The sequence below is a fragment of the Patiria miniata genome, unplaced genomic scaffold (genome assembly GCF_015706575.1).
Source record: "Patiria miniata isolate m_02_andy unplaced genomic scaffold, ASM1570657v1 HiC_scaffold_28, whole genome shotgun sequence".
In the NCBI taxonomy this organism is placed as follows: Eukaryota; Metazoa; Echinodermata; class Asteroidea; order Valvatida; family Asterinidae; genus Patiria; species Patiria miniata.
The window spans coordinates 4,521,633-4,543,576 of record NW_024037067.1 but is presented as its reverse complement, the minus strand read 5'-3'; the positions used below and the strand labels follow the sequence as shown (position 1 = coordinate 4,543,576).

At 39.6% G+C, this 21,944-nt stretch overlaps 3 protein-coding genes across 3 annotated transcripts; all 3 read right to left on the bottom strand.

Moving 5' to 3' along the window:
* Positions 1-1,175: 1,175 nt before the first annotated feature.
* LOC119734849 (sulfotransferase 1A3-like) lies at positions 1,176-6,797 on the bottom strand. Its single transcript, XM_038208433.1, has 7 exons — positions 6,515-6,797; positions 5,736-5,903; positions 4,936-5,066; positions 4,161-4,398; positions 3,688-3,782; positions 2,971-3,154; positions 1,176-2,014 (listed from the first exon to the last, which is right to left on the bottom strand). The coding sequence occupies exons 1-7, from the start codon at positions 6,585-6,587 to the stop codon at positions 1,911-1,913; spliced, it is 993 nt and encodes a 330-aa protein (XP_038064361.1). The 5' UTR covers positions 6,588-6,797; the 3' UTR covers positions 1,176-1,910.
* Positions 6,798-13,938: 7,141 nt separating this feature from the next.
* Positions 13,939-15,498, bottom strand: LOC119734969. The gene is made up of 3 exons (XM_038208630.1): positions 15,314-15,498; positions 14,464-14,584; positions 13,939-14,138 (listed from the first exon to the last, which is right to left on the bottom strand). The coding sequence occupies exons 1-3, from the start codon at positions 15,328-15,330 to the stop codon at positions 13,941-13,943; spliced, it is 336 nt and encodes a 111-aa protein (XP_038064558.1). The 5' UTR covers positions 15,331-15,498; the 3' UTR covers positions 13,939-13,940.
* A 1,884-nt stretch (positions 15,499-17,382) lies between these two features.
* Positions 17,383-21,571, bottom strand: LOC119734967. The gene is made up of 4 exons (XM_038208629.1): positions 21,133-21,571; positions 20,174-20,354; positions 19,430-19,544; positions 17,383-18,928 (listed from the first exon to the last, which is right to left on the bottom strand). The coding sequence occupies exons 1-4, from the start codon at positions 21,275-21,277 to the stop codon at positions 18,728-18,730; spliced, it is 642 nt and encodes a 213-aa protein (XP_038064557.1). The 5' UTR covers positions 21,278-21,571; the 3' UTR covers positions 17,383-18,727.
* Between the last annotated feature and the right edge of the window lie 373 nt (positions 21,572-21,944).

Sequence of the window (21,944 nt, the reverse complement as noted above, 5' to 3'; positions counted from 1 at the left end):
ATGTTTATTACATCAAGTTCATTGAAGTCTTCGTAAATTAATTTTGAAAAAAAATGTTGTTTACTTGAATTTTAGTCTGGATCATTATTATTGACTGGGTAAAGATGGGTGGTAGAGCATTGTAATAAACGATGTATATTTTGGCTTTTTTCAATATCTCTTTGTTGAATACAACAGCAGCCTACTGTTACAATCAAACAAGAATTTGTTGGCGCATTTTTATTTTATTCTCACTTCAGCTTAATTCTCAAGGCCTAATTGTGTTCACGAAGTGGACAGAGAAGATTGTCACTCTCCGTCGCTGCTTTATGACATAGACAAGTAGCATGTGCTGATTAAATGAAATTATCAATCAATAATAAGTATAAAAGCTGATGAGATCAGTGACACAGTTCATTTTTGCAAATCGGGTGTTCAACATGAGCACGTTGCATTGGGTTGGTGATAGTTTCTAATATTGAAAATAAAAAAAATTTCTACTCCAAATTGGGAGCATGGGTGGGGCCACAGGGCATATATTTTAAAGTGCATGGGACCCTGGCCCCACTGCCACCCCACCCCGTCACGTTACCCTGTGCAATCTACATGTCCCGCCCCTTTTATGTAAACAATAATACTGTCAAGATTAAGCGTCACAGGCCTTAAAGTCTACTACATCATGTCGACTGTTTAACAATTCGACACTTTTTAATTGACTGGAACAGCAAACATCTTTTGCCTTAATATTCCAAATATTGATGGCGGGGAAAATTGGGGCTATCTTCTCCCTGCTTAACCTTATTGCTCCAAAACCACAAAACCCCGCCCCAATGCATGCACAGAGCGCCCTCACAGAGGACGGGTTCGATATGTCAATCAAATGACAATGATGATAATCAAAAGTATCTTTTTATACGCAATACAGAGGAGCAAAGGCCAGTGATCGTTGAGGGCGATATTTTGCCATTCAAGTCTTGACTCTAGACCAAAAATTTGTATACGATTTTTTGTTATGGGACATATCTTCACTTACAGAACCATATGCGCGTCAGAACTGAAGAGCGACCTCTGTTGAGAAGTGGCATTAAAGGTTATTTAAAGCACGACGGATCACCGGACGTAAATTCCACATTTAAAGAGGAAAATGTGCATGGCATACATCCAAAATCTAAACCCATTTAAAACAAAACAAAGAATTTCAGCTGAGTCGAATACTCTACTGACCAACGCTGATCATTTATTGAGTTATACAAACAGACTGGGGAAAGAATGTTGCAACCTGACGCTGCATTTTTCTTCATTATAATCATCTCAATGAAGGTCAGTCATTGCAAAATTGATGACATGAATCTGAAACCGAGAAACATTTTCAATTTTGTTAGGAAATACTTAAAAAATTTCTAGATACTCCATAGACTTGGTACACAACCGCTGAAGTAGCGTCAGGCTGCAACATTCTTTCCACAGACCGAACCTAGTGATACAATAAATCAAATAAGTAGTGTGTTCGGCCTTAATAAAATACTTTCTTGAAACTTATAATTTTATACCAAAAGTAACAAAAATACTGTAGATGTATGTAATCGTAGTTCCGAGATAAAGACTTAGGTTCGGAATATGTGTCCAACACCTATATCCCTGCTCAAAATGAGTTATAGGTATTTATGCAAATGAGGCAATGTAAATTTTTATAATTATGCAATAACCAAGTGAAGTATTTATACACAAGACGTTTCTCCTTCTCCTTGTCAATATCTACGTTTAGTCTTATTAATTTACTTTTTTTCTTCATTTAAGTACCATTTAATCGCTTAGTGTTTCAATCTACTTTCTGTAATTAAACCTCACAGTTTGAATTGTTTATTAAAAATTCTCAAAAGCTCTTATTGGGTCTAAGTGTCTCATCTGTGTTTTATTGATGACTTCGCACATCAGTCGAAAGTAAGACTGGCTGGTGCCAGCTTCTCTTTACACACAGCGTCTATTGCTGCCGCCTGGGATTCAGACAGGTGGGTCTTTGAATCACCAACGACACCTGCAAAAGGAAAGTATGATATCGTAATTAAAACACAAATGTATGTATTAACAGTGTAATAACTTTTTCTTTATAAAGTATTGGATCAGGCCTTGTACTAGGGTCAGTGCAAAGTGTGTGATACTCTATCAGACATAATAAAGAATATATTATAATACAAGGGTCTATAAGCGGAAATGTATCAAGGCGTACATTATAAAAAGTCCCAGGTAAGATTGAACCCGAAATCCGGATTCTATTTGGCCTGAGATTTGTCCGGGTCAAACGGACACTTTTCAGGGTCAAAATGACACTCATCTGACTCATTTTCAGGGTCGATTTGACCAAGAAAAGGGTCATTTCGAAAAAATAAATTGGTCCAAAAAATCAGGCCCCGAGAATTGGCTTGATTCTAGATGCTCTGTGTTGCGATCTGAGGCAATTCCGACCACTTTTTAATAACCAAATTTTGTTGAGCAAAAGATGGTGGTGTACGCAGTGCCTGCTTTTAATGCGACGTCGCTTAAAAAAAACAATGGTTTCGTTTATCTTTTCTTTTTTGGGGGGATGTCCCCCGTTGCCCCCCCCCCCCCGATCCGCCCTTGGAAAAGTGTCAGGCCAAACAGAACCAGAAATCCGAGTCAAAAGTGACCGGGACTTTTTAGAGTGTGTGTAAAGAGAATAATATACTTGGGGCTTTTTTAAAGAACAGTAATACCAGAACGGATGGGATGGGCAGTGTTCTGACTTCTTTTCTTAAGCAAAGTTCCTAGTTCTCGCCCTACATGTTATGAATTTAGTGCACAGTGTGCTGTAGGCCTACAACTTTCCACTCTCAAGATTAAACTCTTCGTGACGAAAGTGCAGCTGAAAGCACCAAATCAAATATGTGTTGATGGAAAGCCTGTTTAACATCTATTTTTATGGGACAGTGTGATGGGTGGGGACATGATAATGTGCCAATGTATCCATGTTACCTTTCCGCATGAAGGATGTCCCTTCTTGTTTCCCCATAATATTCTCTATCACGACATCAGGGTTGGTCATGGGGTTCTTCTTCATGTTGGCAAAGGTGCAATGGTCGGTGATGGCGTCGATGACGTCATCAGGGAACGATTTGCCCAGAAACTCGCTGACCTTTTTAACAGTACCACGCAGATCCTGTAGTGAACAAACCCAAATTTGAGGTTGGTAATTGATAGAGAGATTCTTTTCAAAGGCGCTTTTCTTACATTTTTTTTTAATAAATTGAACAAAGAAGTTGACTGCAAAGTGTTTGAACCTTTAATCCGGATGTCGCAGGTTTGAACCCCGCTCAAGTCAATTTTGGTTCAACTTTATTGAAATAAATACAACTAATACAACTGTATTATAAAACATTATTATAATACACTAGTCAGTTTCCTTTTGTGGTTTATTTGATTTGTGGTTATAATAGATTCTTTTTCCAATTTACAGATTAACAATGTACCTTTAAACAGGTCAAAACCTCTATTGGTATCGCGGTGTATCATATAGCCTGAATTCTCTTGCCACTGCAATTCATATTTTGTATGTATGGGATTGGTTGGTTTTTTTTCTCTCAAAAAAAATAATTACGTCTAACAACATCGAACAATAAATGAGAGGTATGGTGATTTGGCAAGTAAATTAAGAAAACAAGTATTTATTGAAGTGAAGTAAAAGTGAGGTACCTTTTTCATGTCTTCAAAGCGAAGGAGGCAAATGTGTTCTTCGTTTCTCCTTTCCCAGAAGTAAAGAAAATGCTCCCACCACTTTCCAAAGCCAACTACGCCAAAAATGTCAAGAATGCACGATCGTGCAGGTAATAATGAAAAGACAAAAAAAAGGTAGTGCCGGTACCTCTGAGTCATAAATTGTATTGCTTTGTTAGGTTAATAAGTTGTTTTATTGCTATTTATATAAAGGTTTCAAATTTCTGTGGTTCTCGTGCTCATTAAAAAACATTATAGGCCTACATGTAAAAAAAAAACATTAAAAAAATAGGCGTACACTAATTGCATATAAAACCTTATTTGCTTCTAAAACAGTTTTAAAATGACACTCAAAACGATAAAAATGGTAAAAAATGTGAACATTAAATGAATGTTTTTATTGACTAAGCTGACAGTTTACTTCAGCTTCTGCATTTGTGATTGCTACTTACTATTCCCGCTGTGGAATTTCTCAAAGAAATCGTCCCACTGAATGTCGTTAAGGGGACTCATCATCCGACTGTGATGAAAGTATGATGCAGCCACATCCTTGGGGTTCCTGATGACGTAGACGATCTTGACCTTCTTCTCCCAGACCTGAGGAGGCAGGAGTTGACCCGGCAGGTGGGACTTGATGAGGCGGGGAGAACTCCTCGGCATCCAACCGATCATCTTGTGAGTTCGAGTATACTGGCCAAGAAAATGCATAGGCGGATGTTATCATCAGAGAGGTATGTCAAATTGAGGTTGAAAAAATGCGACTTGCCTTCTCTTCCTTAGTACAGAAATAGGGATGGTTTGACCACAGGCTATTGGTCACGACCAAACGTTGATGGTCTGGTAAGCAGTCCCTCACACGTTTTGACATAAAGTTCCTAAAATAAACTCCCGAAAATGTGTTTTCTACATTTAAGCCCTTTTACTAAAACTTCATTTCTTGGCACTTCTTACGAATTAAATGTGGCGTGTGACCGAAGATGGTACATTGGTTAAACTGTTATTCTATTTCCTTTATCAGTATATGGTCAATTTAAATTACCATTAATGTACAGCGTCAATTTTTGATCTAACCTAGCTTTGAAACTTTTATGACAGTGGATACCTCACCAAATTAGCATCTGCAGCTCAGAGTGTACAGCTGTTCGGCTTCGAGGTGTGTATACAATAGGTTCCTATGTTTGCTTCAGCAGAATTTCTTAAATAAAATCAGGAGGTACACATAATTACATCACTGTGCACTGTGCCTCCGAAGTTCATTTCTAAGAAAGGAACTCTTCTCATTGTGTGCGTCTTGTTGACCGTCTCCAAGTCTCCATCGTGGAGTATACAAGACATTATCTCCTGCGTCCATGTTGTTCCTGTAGATAAAAACATATTATGAGCAAAGATAAATATTTAACCATTTAATGGGAAAGGCTGCATGCATCCTCTGGAGGTGTTCATTTTAACCTCAACTTAATAATTAAGAGTGGGTTGGTCACTCTCCTTTACGTTTCCCTGGTTGCTTTTTCCTCTTGGCGTTGTCACCATGGCGGGTATTAGTGGTGCAATACTCATTGTTTTCGTGAAAATGTTTTACCGCAAAAATTAAAACAAAATGTAAGAGGTAAATTCAGGAAACAAAAAAACACCAGAATTTTCTACTGACATGAATAATTATGTAAGCTTCTGCATTTTGTTTAACACCTATAGTTTGACAATAATAGCCCTTCAGAACACGTGGCCCATTGCAATTTGCTCCTACTTGTGAAAAGTACTCGTACTTGTAGTCGTACTCGTACTCGAGTACATTATTTGGATACTCGTTCATATATACTCGTACTCGTACTCATGGAAAAAAATTGCCTTGTACTCATACTCACTGAAAAGTACTCACGGGTATGATTTTTTTTTAAGTATTCCCAAACCTGGAAGTACATGTTGTTTTACGGTCATCCTTTAAGGAATGTCTCTATATATCAACCAATTTGTGCCCCTGGAAGATAACAATTCGGAGCATCTTGAATCCTTCTACTCGGTCACATTACCTGCTTTGGCATACGTGACGATGAAGACATCATCGTGACGGATCTCCAATGTCTTCAAGTCATCCATGGTGCTTGGGAGAACATCCAGATTGAGAGCAACCCCCTCGTAGTCGTACACCTCCCATGTTTTCAGATCCTCCGGCTTCAACTTGGCAATGTAGCGCTCAACTGCAAAACGAGACGAATTATACTTAGCATAGAGGGGGCGCCCATCAGGCACGCTGAATATATAAATTCCGCGCGTACTCATCCATTCTTATACAAAACAACTAAACCAGGTTAGTCAAAACATGGAGGAATAAGAACATTCCTCCATGGTCAAAATAGTATTGCTTAATTATTTAGAGGTCGATAAGGCATCTTGCGGAACACCCCCGACCCCGTCGCTCCCCTATATCCCCCCCCCTCCCCATGCCACCCCCAATGCCCAGTATTTATATAGAAAAGACGATAGACAAAAATAGATTGGTATTGTTGATCAAAAAGACTCATTGCACTCCTAGTCCTACCATGGAAGAATAAACAAACACTCGGTGCCCTGCAATTGCAGGCTGCAACGTAGTTTGTATACGTGGTGCGAACATGTTGAACTGTACGTTCGATTTATTCCGATTATGATTCCGTGAATTTTGGCCTCGAGTCTCTGTTGTGTACGCTATAACGTAGGCCTATACGCTTGAATTGGTTTGAAAAAAAGAACTAGGCCTATGCTGAAATGCCTATGTACTATTAACTCAGTTTAGCTTCTTCAACTTATAGCATGCAGCCGCTATACTTACATTTCCAAGATAGGTAATACTCGGCCCAGGGTCGGATCCAAGGCTCGATGTATCCCGAGACCGTCTGGCCCATGGTGAATAACAATAACGGCGTTTCGTTGCAGTGTATTATAGAATGGATCAACTATATCACTGGCTCTATGTCATGGGATTGACAACGCGTGATCGATGGCACACATGTAGATCTCGTACTGATCCGTTCAATTGTTCCTCGTAGGACTGTGTTAACAGGCGTTCTATACCCTAAACCAAACAGTACACTGTATCAAATCGTTGCCTTTGACCTACTATGAGTAAGCAGTATTTCCAAGGTCAGGAGCTGAAAAGCTGCAAGAGACCTTGATCTCTTTAAAGGCTTTATGAAAGAACTGTTGCTCTATCCAATGCGTCTTTGTCCATTTTTATAACAAGCTGTTTTCGACTCGGGAGGGTACGTGTATCCCTCTGCATGATCTGCCCATAAGAAATCTTGATCGTGTACACTCACCAAAAAGCAGGAGAGAGGTAGATTTCGATACTATCAGACATAATAATAATATTATTAATAATTTGGGAGGCCAATCATCCTTACTCGCAGGTGGTTTGCTGAATTGCGAAGGAGGCGGCTACGGCGTCGTCAGGCCGCTGTCACGTGAATGCGACTATCATGCTGCGGGCACATCGATTATGACCATCAACCCACAACTACACATGTGAGCGCGGCCAGGATTCGAACCGTGGTCGACGTGCACCTTGGTGAGAGACGAACGCTTTACGGACAAGCCACCCATGCCACCCAAAATCAGGCTCACGATAAAGGAAGTGTTTGAACCCGGGGATCTAGTTTAAAATATTTTTAAAGTTGACTACATAATATTATTCAACTGAAAGGAAAACCATGCATTTATACACGAGGTAGGACCGTAGCATGATTTACAAATTAAGTTAATTATATCCACTTTTGTTCAACAAGTTTCATAAAATGGTAAATAAATATTTCGATTGATAAATGCTGATTTGGTTTTTGTAATCGTTCCTATGCATTTCAATATAGTCTATAAAATCACGCCGCCAATAACGCAGACTTTCTTTCAGCTGATTAGATGGATTTTCAACACGAACGACTGCTGGTTTTAACGATAAAACACAATAATTTCTTTGAAAGTCAAAATGCGATTTCCTGCATGACAAGTTCCTGATTCGAATCAGGAAGTTCATTATTCCATAGGCCTATTCCATATTATAAAAGTTGATTATTATTTTACCACACAGTCAAAATATGCATGATCTATTCCAAGAAAAATACATGCTCCTGTCAAACTCTATTGCGAATCGATGAAAACGACACAGAGATTCCATTGGTTGTGGACTTATAACCATGTGACCTACTTTTGACGTAACGGACTCCGAGTGGAGTACGTTGCCGTGGGTGAAGCCTCCGGGTTTCAAGGCGACAGTGCATATGCCATTGCAGCCCTAGGGCCCTGCACACCAGTGGAAGTTTCAGGAATATTCCTAAGTGGGCATCAAAGAAATCCACCGTAGGACAAATCATGTTCTGACCTTGCTCGACACCAACTTGGATCTACCGATCCCCAGCCTATTTGCTGCTGCAGGGTCAAACGCAAACAAACATTTACCTTATTGCTTCTGGATAAATCACTTTGACCATTATCAAAGATATTTATTTCATCATTGGGTAAAATTAGGAAAGACCATACTATAAATAAAAACGATTTGGGCCACTTTACATGTAGATCACTCAAGCTTGCACAATAATTATTTTACAGTATATACTTATAGGTAATTACAAAATGACGTGCAGTGCTGTGCATGCACAGCATTATGCAACTATGCAACCATCTCCGATGATTGTATCATGATAATTAAGACCTCATAGATGCCGAAATCCAAATAGGCCCTACATTATCAATATAGGCCTATATGCCTTTTTTATCCTCTTTACATATTTTTTAACAGGGAAGTTTTAATTTAATGAAGTATTTTCTTAACGAAGTGCGGGGAGAAGGAATCGGGGCTCAGGGCCAGTTTGAACTTGAAGTTAGAAATGTAATTTTGTCATAGTTATTCATAATAGATTCAGGAAGTACTCTTTTTAATGTTTCATCTCAATTTGAGTCGGGCAACTGACTGTCAAGCATATGATTGATTAAGCACGGAATAATTATACTCATCATCGTTCAACCCCTCATCATGAAGTTTCTTGAAAACGTCTTTATAAACATATAAATTGAATTTAGATATAAAAATACATGGTCCATGTATAAAGAAAAGCGTGGTGAGCTGATATGACCAGTCACGTACACACATTTCTACGATTTAGTTACTGAATCTATATAAACAAAGTGTATTAAAATGCTTATCAGACAATCATTAGATGAAATACGTGATATCGGCTTCTGCCTGACTTGATTGTAAGACTAAGTCCAGACGACATTTTGGAAAGGAATGTTCACATTGTGACCCAAGGAAACTCAAATATTCGACTAATGATTGGTATTTTTCCGCTTCAGCTCCCCAAACTTGTCGCAGATTCCCTTGAAGTTGCTCACTTTGGGAGTGAAGTTTGCCCCTCCCCTGTTCTCGGCGTGGATGAAGATCATGAGCTGGCGGAGGTTCAGGCCGTCCTTCATGGCAAGAATTGCCGCCTCCACAATGGCCTCCAGCATCAAAACCTCGTCAATTTTCTGACAAGAAACAAATTACCATGAAATTGTGAGCGGCCGATATCGTTGCCAGATTTAATGGAGCTGTTTTAAATAATGAATGTGTTTTACATATAAACTTGCTAAACGGAAGGCATGGTTTAAGTTTAGGAAAAACTGGTGACTAATTTGTATGATGTAGGCCTATATCATGTTGCGGCCATCTTGATTTTTTCCATTGAAAGCAACGTAACCAAAGCAAGGCTGGAAGGAAAAATAGTCTGGTTCCTTTTCGCACAAACAAATATAATTCAATACTGTAATTGGATACATGGAACATGACTTCAATTGTTGCAGCATGATAAAGGTCTATATATGTTATTCTTAACTGAGTACATTAATTCGATTAGCTATAGCTCCTCCGATCAGGATGCAAGCAGGCAGATATGAAAAAAAAAAATCAGTAAAGGGTTCGCAAAGATTGTAGAGGTATAGATGCAGTGTTGGCTTATAAAGACTATGCTACTACGACTGAATACAAGCTGGCAGGCCAGCAGGCAAAACGTTGAGCAGCCACAGACTAGACAGACAGGTTCGGCAGACATAGGAAGGAGGGAAATATAAGTTGTGATATACTGTTATGTCATCATATCGCACGTGGTCATGTTGCTATTCAACTCTATTATTATATAAAAAGGCATTACTAATACCTGCTGTCCTGTGTTGAGTAGAGAACTGGCAAGCGTGAAAGTTTGCTTTTGGTAGAGCTCCTTCAGACAACTGAAAGTAGTGTTTGTGAATTCTGCGGCAGCTGTCTCACCCCCACTGTATGTTCACAGGAAAAAAAGTATCAACAGTAGTTGTCAGTAAACACTTGGTGGTGACTGTGTGTTTAGGATGAGCACGGAAGCCACTGACATTCAGTCAATATATATATTGGAGATTATTAAGCTGGTTGTATCCCAATACTTGAAATTATTTACTAATGGGAAGTACACGGTGATATGAGCCGACAATTACAGAACCCTTGCATGCAATTGCCTTTTTGATGCCTTGTGTTTTTTTTATCATCTTTACTCAGTACAAAATAAGGCACAAATTACAAGATGTCTACTCGTTCAAGCTTATCCCTGTGCACCAAGAGTGAACTTAGCACCTCAAAGATATCTATAAATAAATAACGGTTAAGCTATGCTCTAATTAAGGTAGGTCAGCCCAGTATGACCAGAATACAGGCTCACCCGGATTCATAGCACATGAGTCTGTCAAAGGGCACGTCGTGCCGCTGGATTGGTTTGGACCACCAGCACTTGTGGGTGTCCCTCTTGTCGACTTCCTTGTTGTTGGCCAGGTCTGCCACGCTGACATTGAGGTTATTGCTCAGGGCTTGTATGACAGAGCCCGCGTGTGCTTTATAGCTACCTGTTGGGAACAATTATACAGATTAAACATTATTGTTCATTAACATTATGCAGATTATTTTAAAAATCCCAAAATGAAACAACCCATGACCCGTTTTCTCCTTTGCTAGCCTTGGGTTGATAGTGAAGAAAGCATCGATGCCCCTGACCAATAAGAACGAAAATGTTTCGGTGCAAATCAAACGTATCCCGGTTTATCCATGCTGTTATGCACATATTTCTACACCGTCTGTAATAAAATGTCTTCCAAAATTGACGTCCAAGCTTTCATAAGTCCAAATTATTTTACTTTTAGGCCTACTCAGCCGAAGATGACGAACTGTTACAATCCTATGAAAACCCCATCCATGCAAGGCGCGTTCTGTAATTTGTCATTCAGTCTAGCACTGAAAAATTGCCCGGGTTCAAAGGGTGAAAACGGGAACTACCCAAACTTGGGTTGTTCTAAAACCATTTGTTTTGGTTAGAATTTCTGCTAAATTCAACCCAAACTTGGGGTCATTCAAGACCAAATTTAATTTGGTCTTGTATGACTACAACACTTTTGGTTGAATTTAACATAAATTCTAACCCAAACAATTGGTTATAGAACAACCCAAGTTTGGGTAGTTCCAGTTTTCACCCTTTCTTTGGTAAAATTAACCCAGGCATTTTTTCAGTGAGGGCATAACCCATGATTTGCCCCCTCCCACTTGCTGCCTCAAGACCTACACGCCCACTCTGTCTCTGTCATTATCGATTGAGAATGCCCCCCCCCCCCCCTGCAAAAAAAAAGACCCGTGCGCGCATGCAGCACTGATTTCCACTTCCATTCCAGCTAACATGCGTATTAACCTTAATTGGCCTACTCTAATATTAACTAGCAACTGTGTACAGAGTTTTGTTTTTTACCTACCCGGTATAGCAGATATTAGCATGATGTCCACCTTGTTAGGCATATCTAGTTCACTCATGTTACCCAGGCACAACTCGATGGTTCTCACGCTATTATTGATAAACAAAGGAATGCTGTCCTTCACAACAAACGCCATCTGCCCCTCCATCTTGCTGTTTGGTGATCCCATGGTAAAATTTAAGGCACATATCCTTCACCTACGACAGCAGAATGGATGTTGTGTCCAACACGAACATACGCAATGCATATCACCTTCCGCCCAGGGCACATTCAGTTTTTTTTCCAGAATGACAAATATTGTTCAGACACTACCAATGAACACAAAGCTCAGTATGTGCAAGTAAGCGGGCAAGGTCCAGAAGTCGACTTTTATAATATAGCTCTCTGATTGTGACGTACTTAACGCCTGCGCACTATATAGCAATTACGTGCTTAGTCCTGGCTCCAAGTTGTTCATGCGTGAGGCAACCTCGTCACCAGGGTGTCGAGCAGTATGCGCCCACCACTACCTGCTGTCTCACCCCGATACTGGATCATTTGCATGTGCAAAATTTTTGAACACGCATATAAATGGGGAATAGTCTGGTGCCTGCAAGTGCGTTACATTAGCGTTTGTTTTTATATGCGGTGTCTGGGGTAAAAACAGCATCAATTCGTAGCGCCGTGAGTTATGAAAACATGATTTTTTTAAGTTAAAATGTTACAGTCTGGCCTGCCAATATGCAGTATCACGTTTCATATTAAAATAAGCAAACTGGAAAGAAAAGGAGTATTATTAAGAAGGCGTGGACGTTATAATTACAATGATCGTGAAATCACGTGATGCACGTTGGAAATAACAACAACAACACGATTTATATATATCCATTTAAGCAAATTGCGGTATCAAATCAGGATACAGGAAGAAAGTTTTCAATCCAGGGCTTACTATTGGAAACGAGGTCGGAAATAAAGTAAGTACTGGGGACGAGGTTGTGCGCAAGGCTATTGGTAATCACTGGTGGGTACCATGCTCAATGCTCCCGTTCCAAAGAGCAGCCCAACCGTCCTTCGTTTCGAGCAAAGTAAGGCAAATTTAGTTAACTATAGTTCAACTTAATGGTTAACTAGTTCGTGCTCGAACTTGCGGATTTCTCTCGTAATTTCTTATTATAGCATCTTGTATCAGTTCTCATTTTATATCTTGGCATACAACTACATATAATAGGCCGTTATTGCTGCCGTGTAGATTATTCCACAACCTAAAAATGCTGATTGCAAGACGTCAGATTCAAATGGAAGAAGTGTCAAGTCGCCATAAGCACTCGACCCAAAATCTTGTTTCGCTATATAGACCAAACTGCATAGGCCTTTGTATTGATCCTCTACACACATCGACCACTCCGACAGCAAGAACTTTGAATAATGACGGCACATAAATTGTAAACACAACTTTAATATCTTGAATATCAATAAACATATATCTTTTTTTACAGACGTATATAAGGCAAGAGAAATAGCATTAGATAGAATTCGCGAAAATATGTTTTTCCCCTTTGGCGCAGGATTCTATTTATAATTCAGGTATTCATAATTCTGTTGGCAGGAACAAAACTTGATTTGAATCAAAAGGCAGATTAGCCTTTAAAAAGTTACAAAATTAATAAAAAAGAAAAATTGTATTGTTTATAGCAGACTATTGAGTTAATGTCCTCGTAATTCTATCAACGCTGGTTTGTCTTGCATAACTTCCTATGAGGTGCTACGTTGACCTCATTTTGAACTGCTTTGGTTTTAATCTTTCACTTTCTTGAGAAGTCCATTGGCCTTAGCACGGAGCAGCAACACATCCAACAACTTCTGGTGATGGTTCATCTTGGGAAATAGAGGAATCCCTGTATTCTTTTGAAAGTTTCATCTAAATTTCAGTCGGGCAAAAGACTCTCAAACCTCCGAGTGATTTAGCACGAAATACTTATCCATTACTATTCAGTCCCTCATTATTAAGTTTCTTCAACACATATAATATACACGTAATTGAATTTATAAATTTTTTGATCGATGGTCGAGTGTTAGACGTCTGCACTATAGTAAGCGAGAGGTCGTGGGTTCGAGTCCCACTAGAGTCAGCTTGTGATTTTTTTCCAAGCGCGTTTGGATTATATGAAGTCTAGTACACCTAGACGACAAAGCTTATATTAAAAACATAATATGTCTGCCTCCTCCGTCTTCCTCCGTCTTTTCGATTTATAAATTGAGTTTAGATATCAAAATTCATGTGATGGCGGTTACATGGTCTATGACACAAAGTTTATTTACAAACATATGAATGATGAGCTGATTTGATCTGTATTAAAATGCTTGTGGTTCAGAAAATAACAAGTTGATGAGATACGTGCGTATGCCGGCTTTCAATTGATCTTATTGCAGGAATTGCTATGTCCAGACGACATCTTGTGTACCTACGAAATATCTTTCATCCGACTTTAGATGATATGCTTCCTCTTCAGCTCCTCGAACTTGGCGCAGATCCCCTCGAAATCACGCACTTTGGGAGTGAAGTCCGCCTCACCCTTGTACTCGGCGTTGATGAAGATCATGAGCTGGCGGAGGTTCAGGCCGTTCTTCATGGCTTGAATTGCTGCCTCCACAATGGCCTCCAGCATGACAACTTCGTCCGTCTTCTGACAAATAAAAATTTACCAAGTGATACCCTGTCAAAATTCATAGCGCTGTTTCACACAGATACTTCATAATTATGCAAAGTGTTTTTAGCTAAGCAAATACTGGTCTCCAATTTAAAGAACACTTTCACAATGTCGATATTTAAGTTCGTGACTGGTTCGATTTTTTCTGGGCTGATCAATGTGGCAGATCAGTGGCTCCTAGGCTCCATCAGGATGCAAATAGGCAGATGTATGAAGAAACAGACTGATGTGGTTAAGAGCATTTACACTGAGTCAGTCTACATGTACTTTCCGTCATCTTTACAAGACTGATTTTGCTTACCTGCTGTCCTGTGTTGAGTAGGGAAGACGCGAGCGTGATTTCTTGTTGCTGGTAGATCTCCTTTAGACAACTGAATGTAGTGCTGGTAAATTCTGGGGCAGCTGCTTCACCGCCACTGGCACTGTACGTTCAGGAATAAAGGATATCAACACTGTTTAAAACAAAATTGTGGTCAGATTTCAAGCGAAATAATTGATCTGGCTGTTCGTTGATGATCAGCCAGAAGCTACTGATATTCAGACATTACTTGGGATTATTGACCTGTCAGGATCCCAATATTTGGAATTATTTACTGGGAAATCTACGGTGAATGGGAACCGAGAAGTATATTAATTTTGCATTCGGCAGCCATTTTTTTTGTAATCTGAACTAAATGACAATGAATGCAAAAGACGGACTATGCTTATGCTTATCTCTGTGCATCAAACTGGCTCGCATCCCAAAGATGTCTGCAATGGGAAGGGTCTATCCTGTATACGCAGCATATTCATGTCGAGTTGCGTGAGCTACGGGGAGGGGAGGCAGATAAGGCGCGGGTGGGGTTGAATGACGTGTGATATACCTGCGCCCAACAAATTAATTTTGATTATCAATAAAAAATAAAACAAAGGTTTAGCTATAGGCTCTGAGTAAATCAGGTCATCCAAGGATGACCAGAAATCCAAATATTCGATTCAATTTTGTTGTATTCTCATAATGCAAAACATGAAATTTGTCTCCTCGTTCTGAACATTCGCATTAAAAACTTCACATTAAAACCATAAAGACATATAATACATTTTGTTCAAATGGACATAACAATATGAAAAGACTGACAAAAGTACACGTAGGCTAACCACAGATATCTCACCCAGATTCATAGCACATGAGTCTGTCAAAGGGCACGTCAGGCCGCTGGATTGGCTTAGACCACCAGCACTTGTGGGTGTCCCTCTTGTCGACTTCCTTGTTCTTGGCCAGGCCTGCCACGCTCACTTTGAGGTTCTTGCGCAGGGAGTGTATGACAGTGCCCACAGCTGTGTCATAGCCATCTGTTGAGAAAAAAAAAAATCACAGATCAGACATTATTTTGTCAAGAGCTTAAAAGAAATAACTGTTCATTACTATAATACACATAATTGTTAAACTTCCCAAAATTAATCATCCCCGCCCCGCCAAGTTTTTCCCTGCCAAGGGTCCAGTGAGGAATGTTCCAATGATCCCGAAAAAAAGGTCCTCAAATGTAGAATTCGAAGCAGGTACATTATCTGACACTGTAGTAAGCGCTTCTCTCTGCAAACGTAAACACTGCGTCCATAGGCTGGTTTATACGCGTGCTTGACATTCGAACTGTCTAGGCCTACTTATACAATGTTTGCGATATCTATATAGGCTTCTTCCTACCAGAATTCCAATTATTTCAGTCAGTACTCGAACGGTATTCTCTTTATTATTTACTGTACACTACTACTGTTGTCCTCAAGGAACACTCCGTCCTGAAAAGCGCCCAATTGGGTTACAAAACGTGCTTTAAACGAAATGATATTAATTGAAAAGAGCATTTAAAAGTAGAGTATTTTGTCATTTTGGCCCGTTACCCATTATTTTCCCTTCCAGCCTTTTGCCTTTCTAGAGAACTAATTTATACTGTTATAAACTTATGATTGGGTGAGGATGACCAAATAAACACCCCTGCGCCAACCCAAGCACTCATTTCAACTTTTATTAATTGGCCTACTCTAATATTAGTTAGCAACTGTGAACAGTGTTTTGTTTTTTTGACCTACCGTGATAAGCAGACAGCAGCAGAACATTCACCTTGTTGCGCATACCTATTTTACTTATGTCACCTAAGCACAACTCTATGGTTTTCACGTTTTTGTTAATAAACACATGTATGCTGTTCTTCACAAGAAATTCCTGCTCCGCCACCGGCTCTTCCCTCTTGCTGAAAAGCGATCCCATTGAGGAATAAAGAAGCCGCTTAGGCAAGCTTTAAGACAAATCCTCCACCTACGACAGCAGAAGGGATTTTTGTGTCGAGTATATAGGCTACATACGCAATGCATATCACATCCAGTCCAGGGCGCACTTGGAATTTCCGAAAAAGTTCGGTGACTGCCAGTAAACTAGCAGCTCAGTATTTGAGCAGGTTCGTGGTCGAGGTCCATCAGTCGACCGGTAGTTTGGTTTTGATGTTACTTAACGCCTGCGCACTAACAGCATTGTGTGAACACTAGTTTGGTTTGATGTTACTTAACGCCTGCGCACTTACAGCAACGTGTGAACACAGCTATCATCAAAAGTCCTGGATTGTTGAGCGCGGCCATTGGTAAACACCGAACTGTGCCCCACATGCTCCCGTTCCAAATAGTCGACTCGAGTAGACCATCCTTCGCTCGAGCGAAGCTAGTCCAAATTTCCATAAACTATTATAATAGTTATGATTCCCGAACTTGCTCTCTAGTTCGTGCCCGAACTTGCATGCGGGTTCCCTCGTAATTATATAGGGAGTGAGTTTTCATTTCATTATCTAGGCGTGCGAGGGACTAGGTCGTTATTGTTATCGTATATCGACCCAAAGTCTTGTTTCTTTAAAGACCAAATTGCATAGGCCTACATGTATGTGGACCTCAACTCACATCGACCACTCCAACAGCAAGAACTACAGACATTGATCTGCTGCAGGCCTATACCGTAAACACCACTTTCTTTTTCAAATAACAAAATACAAACATTTTTTTTACAGACGTACAATAAACCATCTTTCGTAAGATAAAGCGAGAGAATTCGCACGAGATTGACTTCGAGAAAATATGTTACCCGATATGAAGCAGAATTCTATTCCAGAGGTGTTCATGATCATGAAGGCAACACCGTCACTTGAATAAAAAGGCCGATGAGCCGATGTTAATGAAGGAAAAAACAAGACACAGCGCGGAGTTGAAATGTTAATCTTTATCACTAATTATTTATATTTCTGAAAACAATTGAAGCAAGGACTATTAACTGAACTCTATATTAAGCATCACCAAAAATCTTACATTATGGTAACTGAACATTTCACTTAAAGAACCGATATTTTTTAAACAATGTAAAATACATACATTTTCAAATTATAAAATAAAACACAAGATTTATTTAAAAGATGTTCCAGAACCACATCCCTCGTCTGGTTTGCTTTCATAATTATGTTGAAGCAGTCTTGATGTGGCTCAAATAACGATGTCTGATACATACTTCAAAAAATAATGGGCGACGATGATTGAAAAGACAAAGATTAAAAACTGAATAGAGCATTACGATCCACTGCATCCAACATTGTATAGTTTTGAGGTTATTTCCTCAGATGTCTTCCCACGGTTCGTCTTACATTTTCCCATGAGGTGCTACCTTCTTATTTTGATCTTCCCTGGTTTCATCATTCATTTTTTGACTGGTCTAATTAACCTCAGCACGGAGCAGCAACACAATCAACAGCGTGTATAATAATATTTATTGCATTAAAATTCATATTTATTTTTAGTTCATCAATGTGAACAGGAAAGTTTAAGACAAAGATTTAAATAAACAGATGAGATTAAGCGGGGGGGGGGCTTCTTTAAAAAAGCAAGTAGAAAGAAATATATGTATCATGATTAATACTTATTAAACTAGTTCCTCAGCTTCACATAAAGTAAACTTTAAGTTGCACATGCAGAGACAAAGGACCAATACAAAAAGGACAAGACAAAAACAAACCAAGAAGAGTATAATCAGCAGAACCTATATGGGGCATCATTGAAAGATATACACATGCACTGCAAACAAGAATAGTTAAGTTTAAACATTACGGTATTTTTTCCAAGGTTGATGGTTTGTCTCTGGATATGAAGGAGTCACTGTATTCTTTTAAAAGTTTCATCTTAAGTTGAGTCGGGCAAAAGAATGTCAAACCTCTGGGTAATTTAGCACGGAATAATTATCCATTATAAATCAACCCCTCATTATGAAGTTTCTTCAAAATGTATATAAAAACACACCTAACTTGAATTTAGATGTAAAAACACATGGTGTGTATGTATACAAATGCTGACCTGATTTGATTCATTGATCAGTCGTGTATATTATGTTTCTACCGTTTGGTTATTAAGTCTATAATAAACAGGTATTAAAATGCTTGTGATTCAGAAAATAAGTGGCTGATATGATACGCGATACAGGCTTTTCTACCTGACGTCATCCAGATGAGATTTTCTACTGGGGTTTTTCAAATTACGACACAATAAATCTCTTTCAGCATACTTTAGATGGCGGTATGCTGCAGCTTCAGCTGCTCAAACTTGGTGCAGATCCCTTCGAAGTCGCGCACTTTGGACGTGAAGTTGGCCTCGCCCTTATAATCGGCGTTGATGAAGATCATGAGCTGGCGGAGGTTCAGGCCGTCCTTCATGGCAAGAATTGCCGCCTCCACAATGGCCTCCAGCATGACAACTTCGTCCATTTTCTGACAAGAAACAAATTACCATGAACAAGTTGGGCGGCTAATACCCTGTACCAATTCATAGAGCTGTTTCACACATAGATTTGCTGCATGGAAGTTTTAGCTTAGGAAACGCTGGTCACTAATTAAGGATTGTTTCACAATGTTTGTATTTTATTTCCGAGCTGAGCAAATAAATAAGCAATATTTTTCTCATAGCATCTCCCTTAGTCCTCCTATCAGGAGACAAGCAGGCGGATATAGGTTAAAGGAAACGTTTGTAGGGGTAGGTGCACTCTTTCGGTAGAAAGGCTTTACCTGAATATAAGCTGGCAAGCAGACAGGCGAGCAGGCAGAAAGTTGAGCAGCCATATAGTTTAATTATAGACTAGTATAGGCAGGAAAAAAACAGAAAACTATAGTGGAAAGTGGTAATGATCCAACCATAATATCATATTGTTATTATAAGCAAGCATATTGTTATTATAAGCAAGTTCCACTTGTATAAAACGAAATTGCTACTACCTGCTGTCCTGTGTTGAGTAGAGAAGTCACAAGCTTGAAATCTTTCTTCTGGTAGATCTCCTTCAGACAGCTGAACGTAGTGTTGGTAAATTCCGCCGCAGCTGCTTGGCCCCCACTGAGCATTCAGAAAAAAAAATCAAAAACATTGTAGATTATGTTTCAGGCTTAAACGATTTGATGTAACTAATCGTTGAGTATCAGCATGAAAGCCATTGACCTTATAGGTAGTACCTGGTATTATCCAAATACTTTACTGCGATATCTACTATGAATGGGGACCTCACTCAATAAAGTGTCGGTGCATTCATGACTCATCTTGGAGGTGCTTTTTGGTCATCTTTACCAAGAACAAAATAACGGCAAAAACAAGAGGTGCATATGCTACTCATGTTTATCCCTGCCTGCATCAAAAGCACGCATCTCAAAGATGACTGCGATGCAAAGGGTACACTGCAAAAACTGTAGTGTTAATTTAACACCATTCGATATCTATATAGGACAACACCGGTAAAATTTAACACCAGATGGTCCCATAAAGATACCAACAGTGTAAATTTTAACACTGCAGTTTTTGCAGGGTATAAACGGCCATCCATCGAATTGTCTGAGCTACGGGGTAGGAGGCTGAGCAAAGGGGGGGGGGGTGTTAAATAATTGGTGGAATGACTTTTAAAGAAATGATTGTTTAGCTAGGCTCAGAGTAAAACAGGTCAGCCCATAGGACTAGAAATCTAAATAGCTCACCCAGATTCATAGCACATGAGTCTGTCAAAGGGCACGTCAGGCTGCTGGATTGGCTTGGACCACCAGCACTTGTGGGTGTCCCTCTTGTCGACCTCCTTGTTCTTGGCCAGGTCTGCCACGCTGACATTGAGGTTCGCAAGCAGGGAGTGCATGACAGTGCCCGCAGGTGTGTCATAGCCACCTGTTGGCAAAAATATTATTAACAGGTCAAACATTAATTTGTGAAGAACAAAATTGCTAATTGGCCCTTTGCACACTGTTGAAAGTCCATGAATGAATCAACCACTCCCCCTTTACCGCGGGTTATACAATGAAGAATGTTTTGATGGTCCTGAAACAAATAATTGAAGTGATCAGTGTAAACGAAAGCAGGTAAATTATCTGACACTGCCGATGGGGCTACCAGGTTAATCCATGCTTGACATATTTCCACAATATTGCAATTTTGTCTGATATCTTCCAATTAATTTAAATGTAAGATTGTTTCGGTTGGTCCACTCTTCAATATTGCCTTCCCAAATACTAATTTGTATCTTCTTAATGTGTTCTTCACTCAAAATCAAATACGTCTGTGCTTTCACTCACTCCAAAATATTGTACATATATAGGCCTATATTCAGCTGAGGACATACAGTTTGACGACTATATACCTCCATGATGGATGCTCCCACTCCAAATCCAACAAAAAAAGGGTGTGTTCAAAAACATGTCAATTGGTCCATAGTACCCATGATCCCCCTAATCATGTATGACACACAATACAGGAATACTGCACGCGGACTGGACATGTTCACTTCCTAGACAGGAATGGGCCTTTCAAAAATTCATGATCGAGCGAACCCCGAGCCCGTGGGCCAACCCAGGCCCAGCACTATACACAAGCCTATACGAGTACAATTTTTATTGGACTATACCTAAACATTAATAAGCACCTGCACAATGATTTGTTTTTTACCTACCCGGTAGAGCGGATATCAGCAGCATTTCAACCTTGTTGCGCATATCCAGTTCACTGATGTCACCCAGGCACAACTCGATGGTGTTCACGCTTTCGTTTATAAACAAAGGCATGCTATCCTTCACAATAAATTTCTGCTCCTCCATTCTTGCTGACCGTGGGTTGTCTTCTTGGTTTACAAAAACAGCAGATTTTGCAGGTTTTTAGACGACTTTTTTCAGCTACGACAGCGGCATAGATTTGGTGTCGAATACGTACTGTACGTACATACGCAATATATATCACATTCAGTACAGGGTGTACATTTCGGCATACTGGGTTTTCCCAGAATGCCATTTATAGACCGGGGAATTCCCAGTGACCTCATAGCTACAGTGATTCAGAGGGTGCGGATTTCCCTCGTAATTATACAGCATATGGATTTCAAATCGAGGATTTCAAATCGAGGATTTTTTTTTTTACAAGGGAATGGGTCGTTTGAGCTGCAATGTAGGTTATGCAACAACCTAAAATGCCCAGACATCCGGATTTTTTCCTACATATAATAATTGACTTAATTAAATCTATTTGCTACAAAATAAGGTACCCGACATTTTTTTTTATTAATGACCCCAAATCTTGCTTTCCACCCCCCCCCCCCCCACCCCCTCCAGACAAAACTGCAAAGGCCTATTTGGGGCTCCATACAATTTCAACCACAAGAAACTACGGATGACTGCAGGGCTTTTCTGATGCCGGCCTATAATTTTAAACACTGCTTTGCTTTCTTAAACATTACACATTTTTATACAGACGTAAAACCATTTTGTGTAA

Excerpts from the sequence above, each read along its gene's own strand:
- LOC119734849 (XM_038208433.1), bottom strand. The coding sequence starts at position 6,587 with ATGGGCCAGACGGTCTCGGGATACATCGAGCCTTGGATCCGACCCTGG. Across the intron at positions 3,783-4,160 it reads GAAATTCCACAGCGGGAATA|TTGGCTTTGGAAAGTGGTGG; the intron begins GTAAGTAGCAAT and ends TTTTTGGCGTAG. Across the intron at positions 2,015-2,970 it reads GACATCCTTCATGCGGAAAG|GTGTCGTTGGTGATTCAAAG; the intron begins GTAACATGGATA and ends TTCCTTTTGCAG.
- LOC119734967 (XM_038208629.1), bottom strand. The coding sequence starts at position 21,277 with ATGGAGGAGCAGAAATTTATTGTGAAGGATAGCATGCCTTTGTTTATA. Across the intron at positions 20,355-21,132 it reads GCTGATATCCGCTCTACCGG|GTGGCTATGACACACCTGCG; the intron begins GTAGGTAAAAAA and ends TTTTGCCAACAG. Across the intron at positions 18,929-19,429 it reads TACTCAACACAGGACAGCAG|AAAATGGACGAAGTTGTCAT; the intron begins GTAGTAGCAATT and ends GTTTCTTGTCAG.
- LOC119734969 (XM_038208630.1), bottom strand. Across the intron at positions 14,139-14,463 it reads TACTCAACACAGGACAGCAG|AAGACGGACGAAGTTGTCAT; the intron begins GTAAGCAAAATC and ends TTTATTTGTCAG.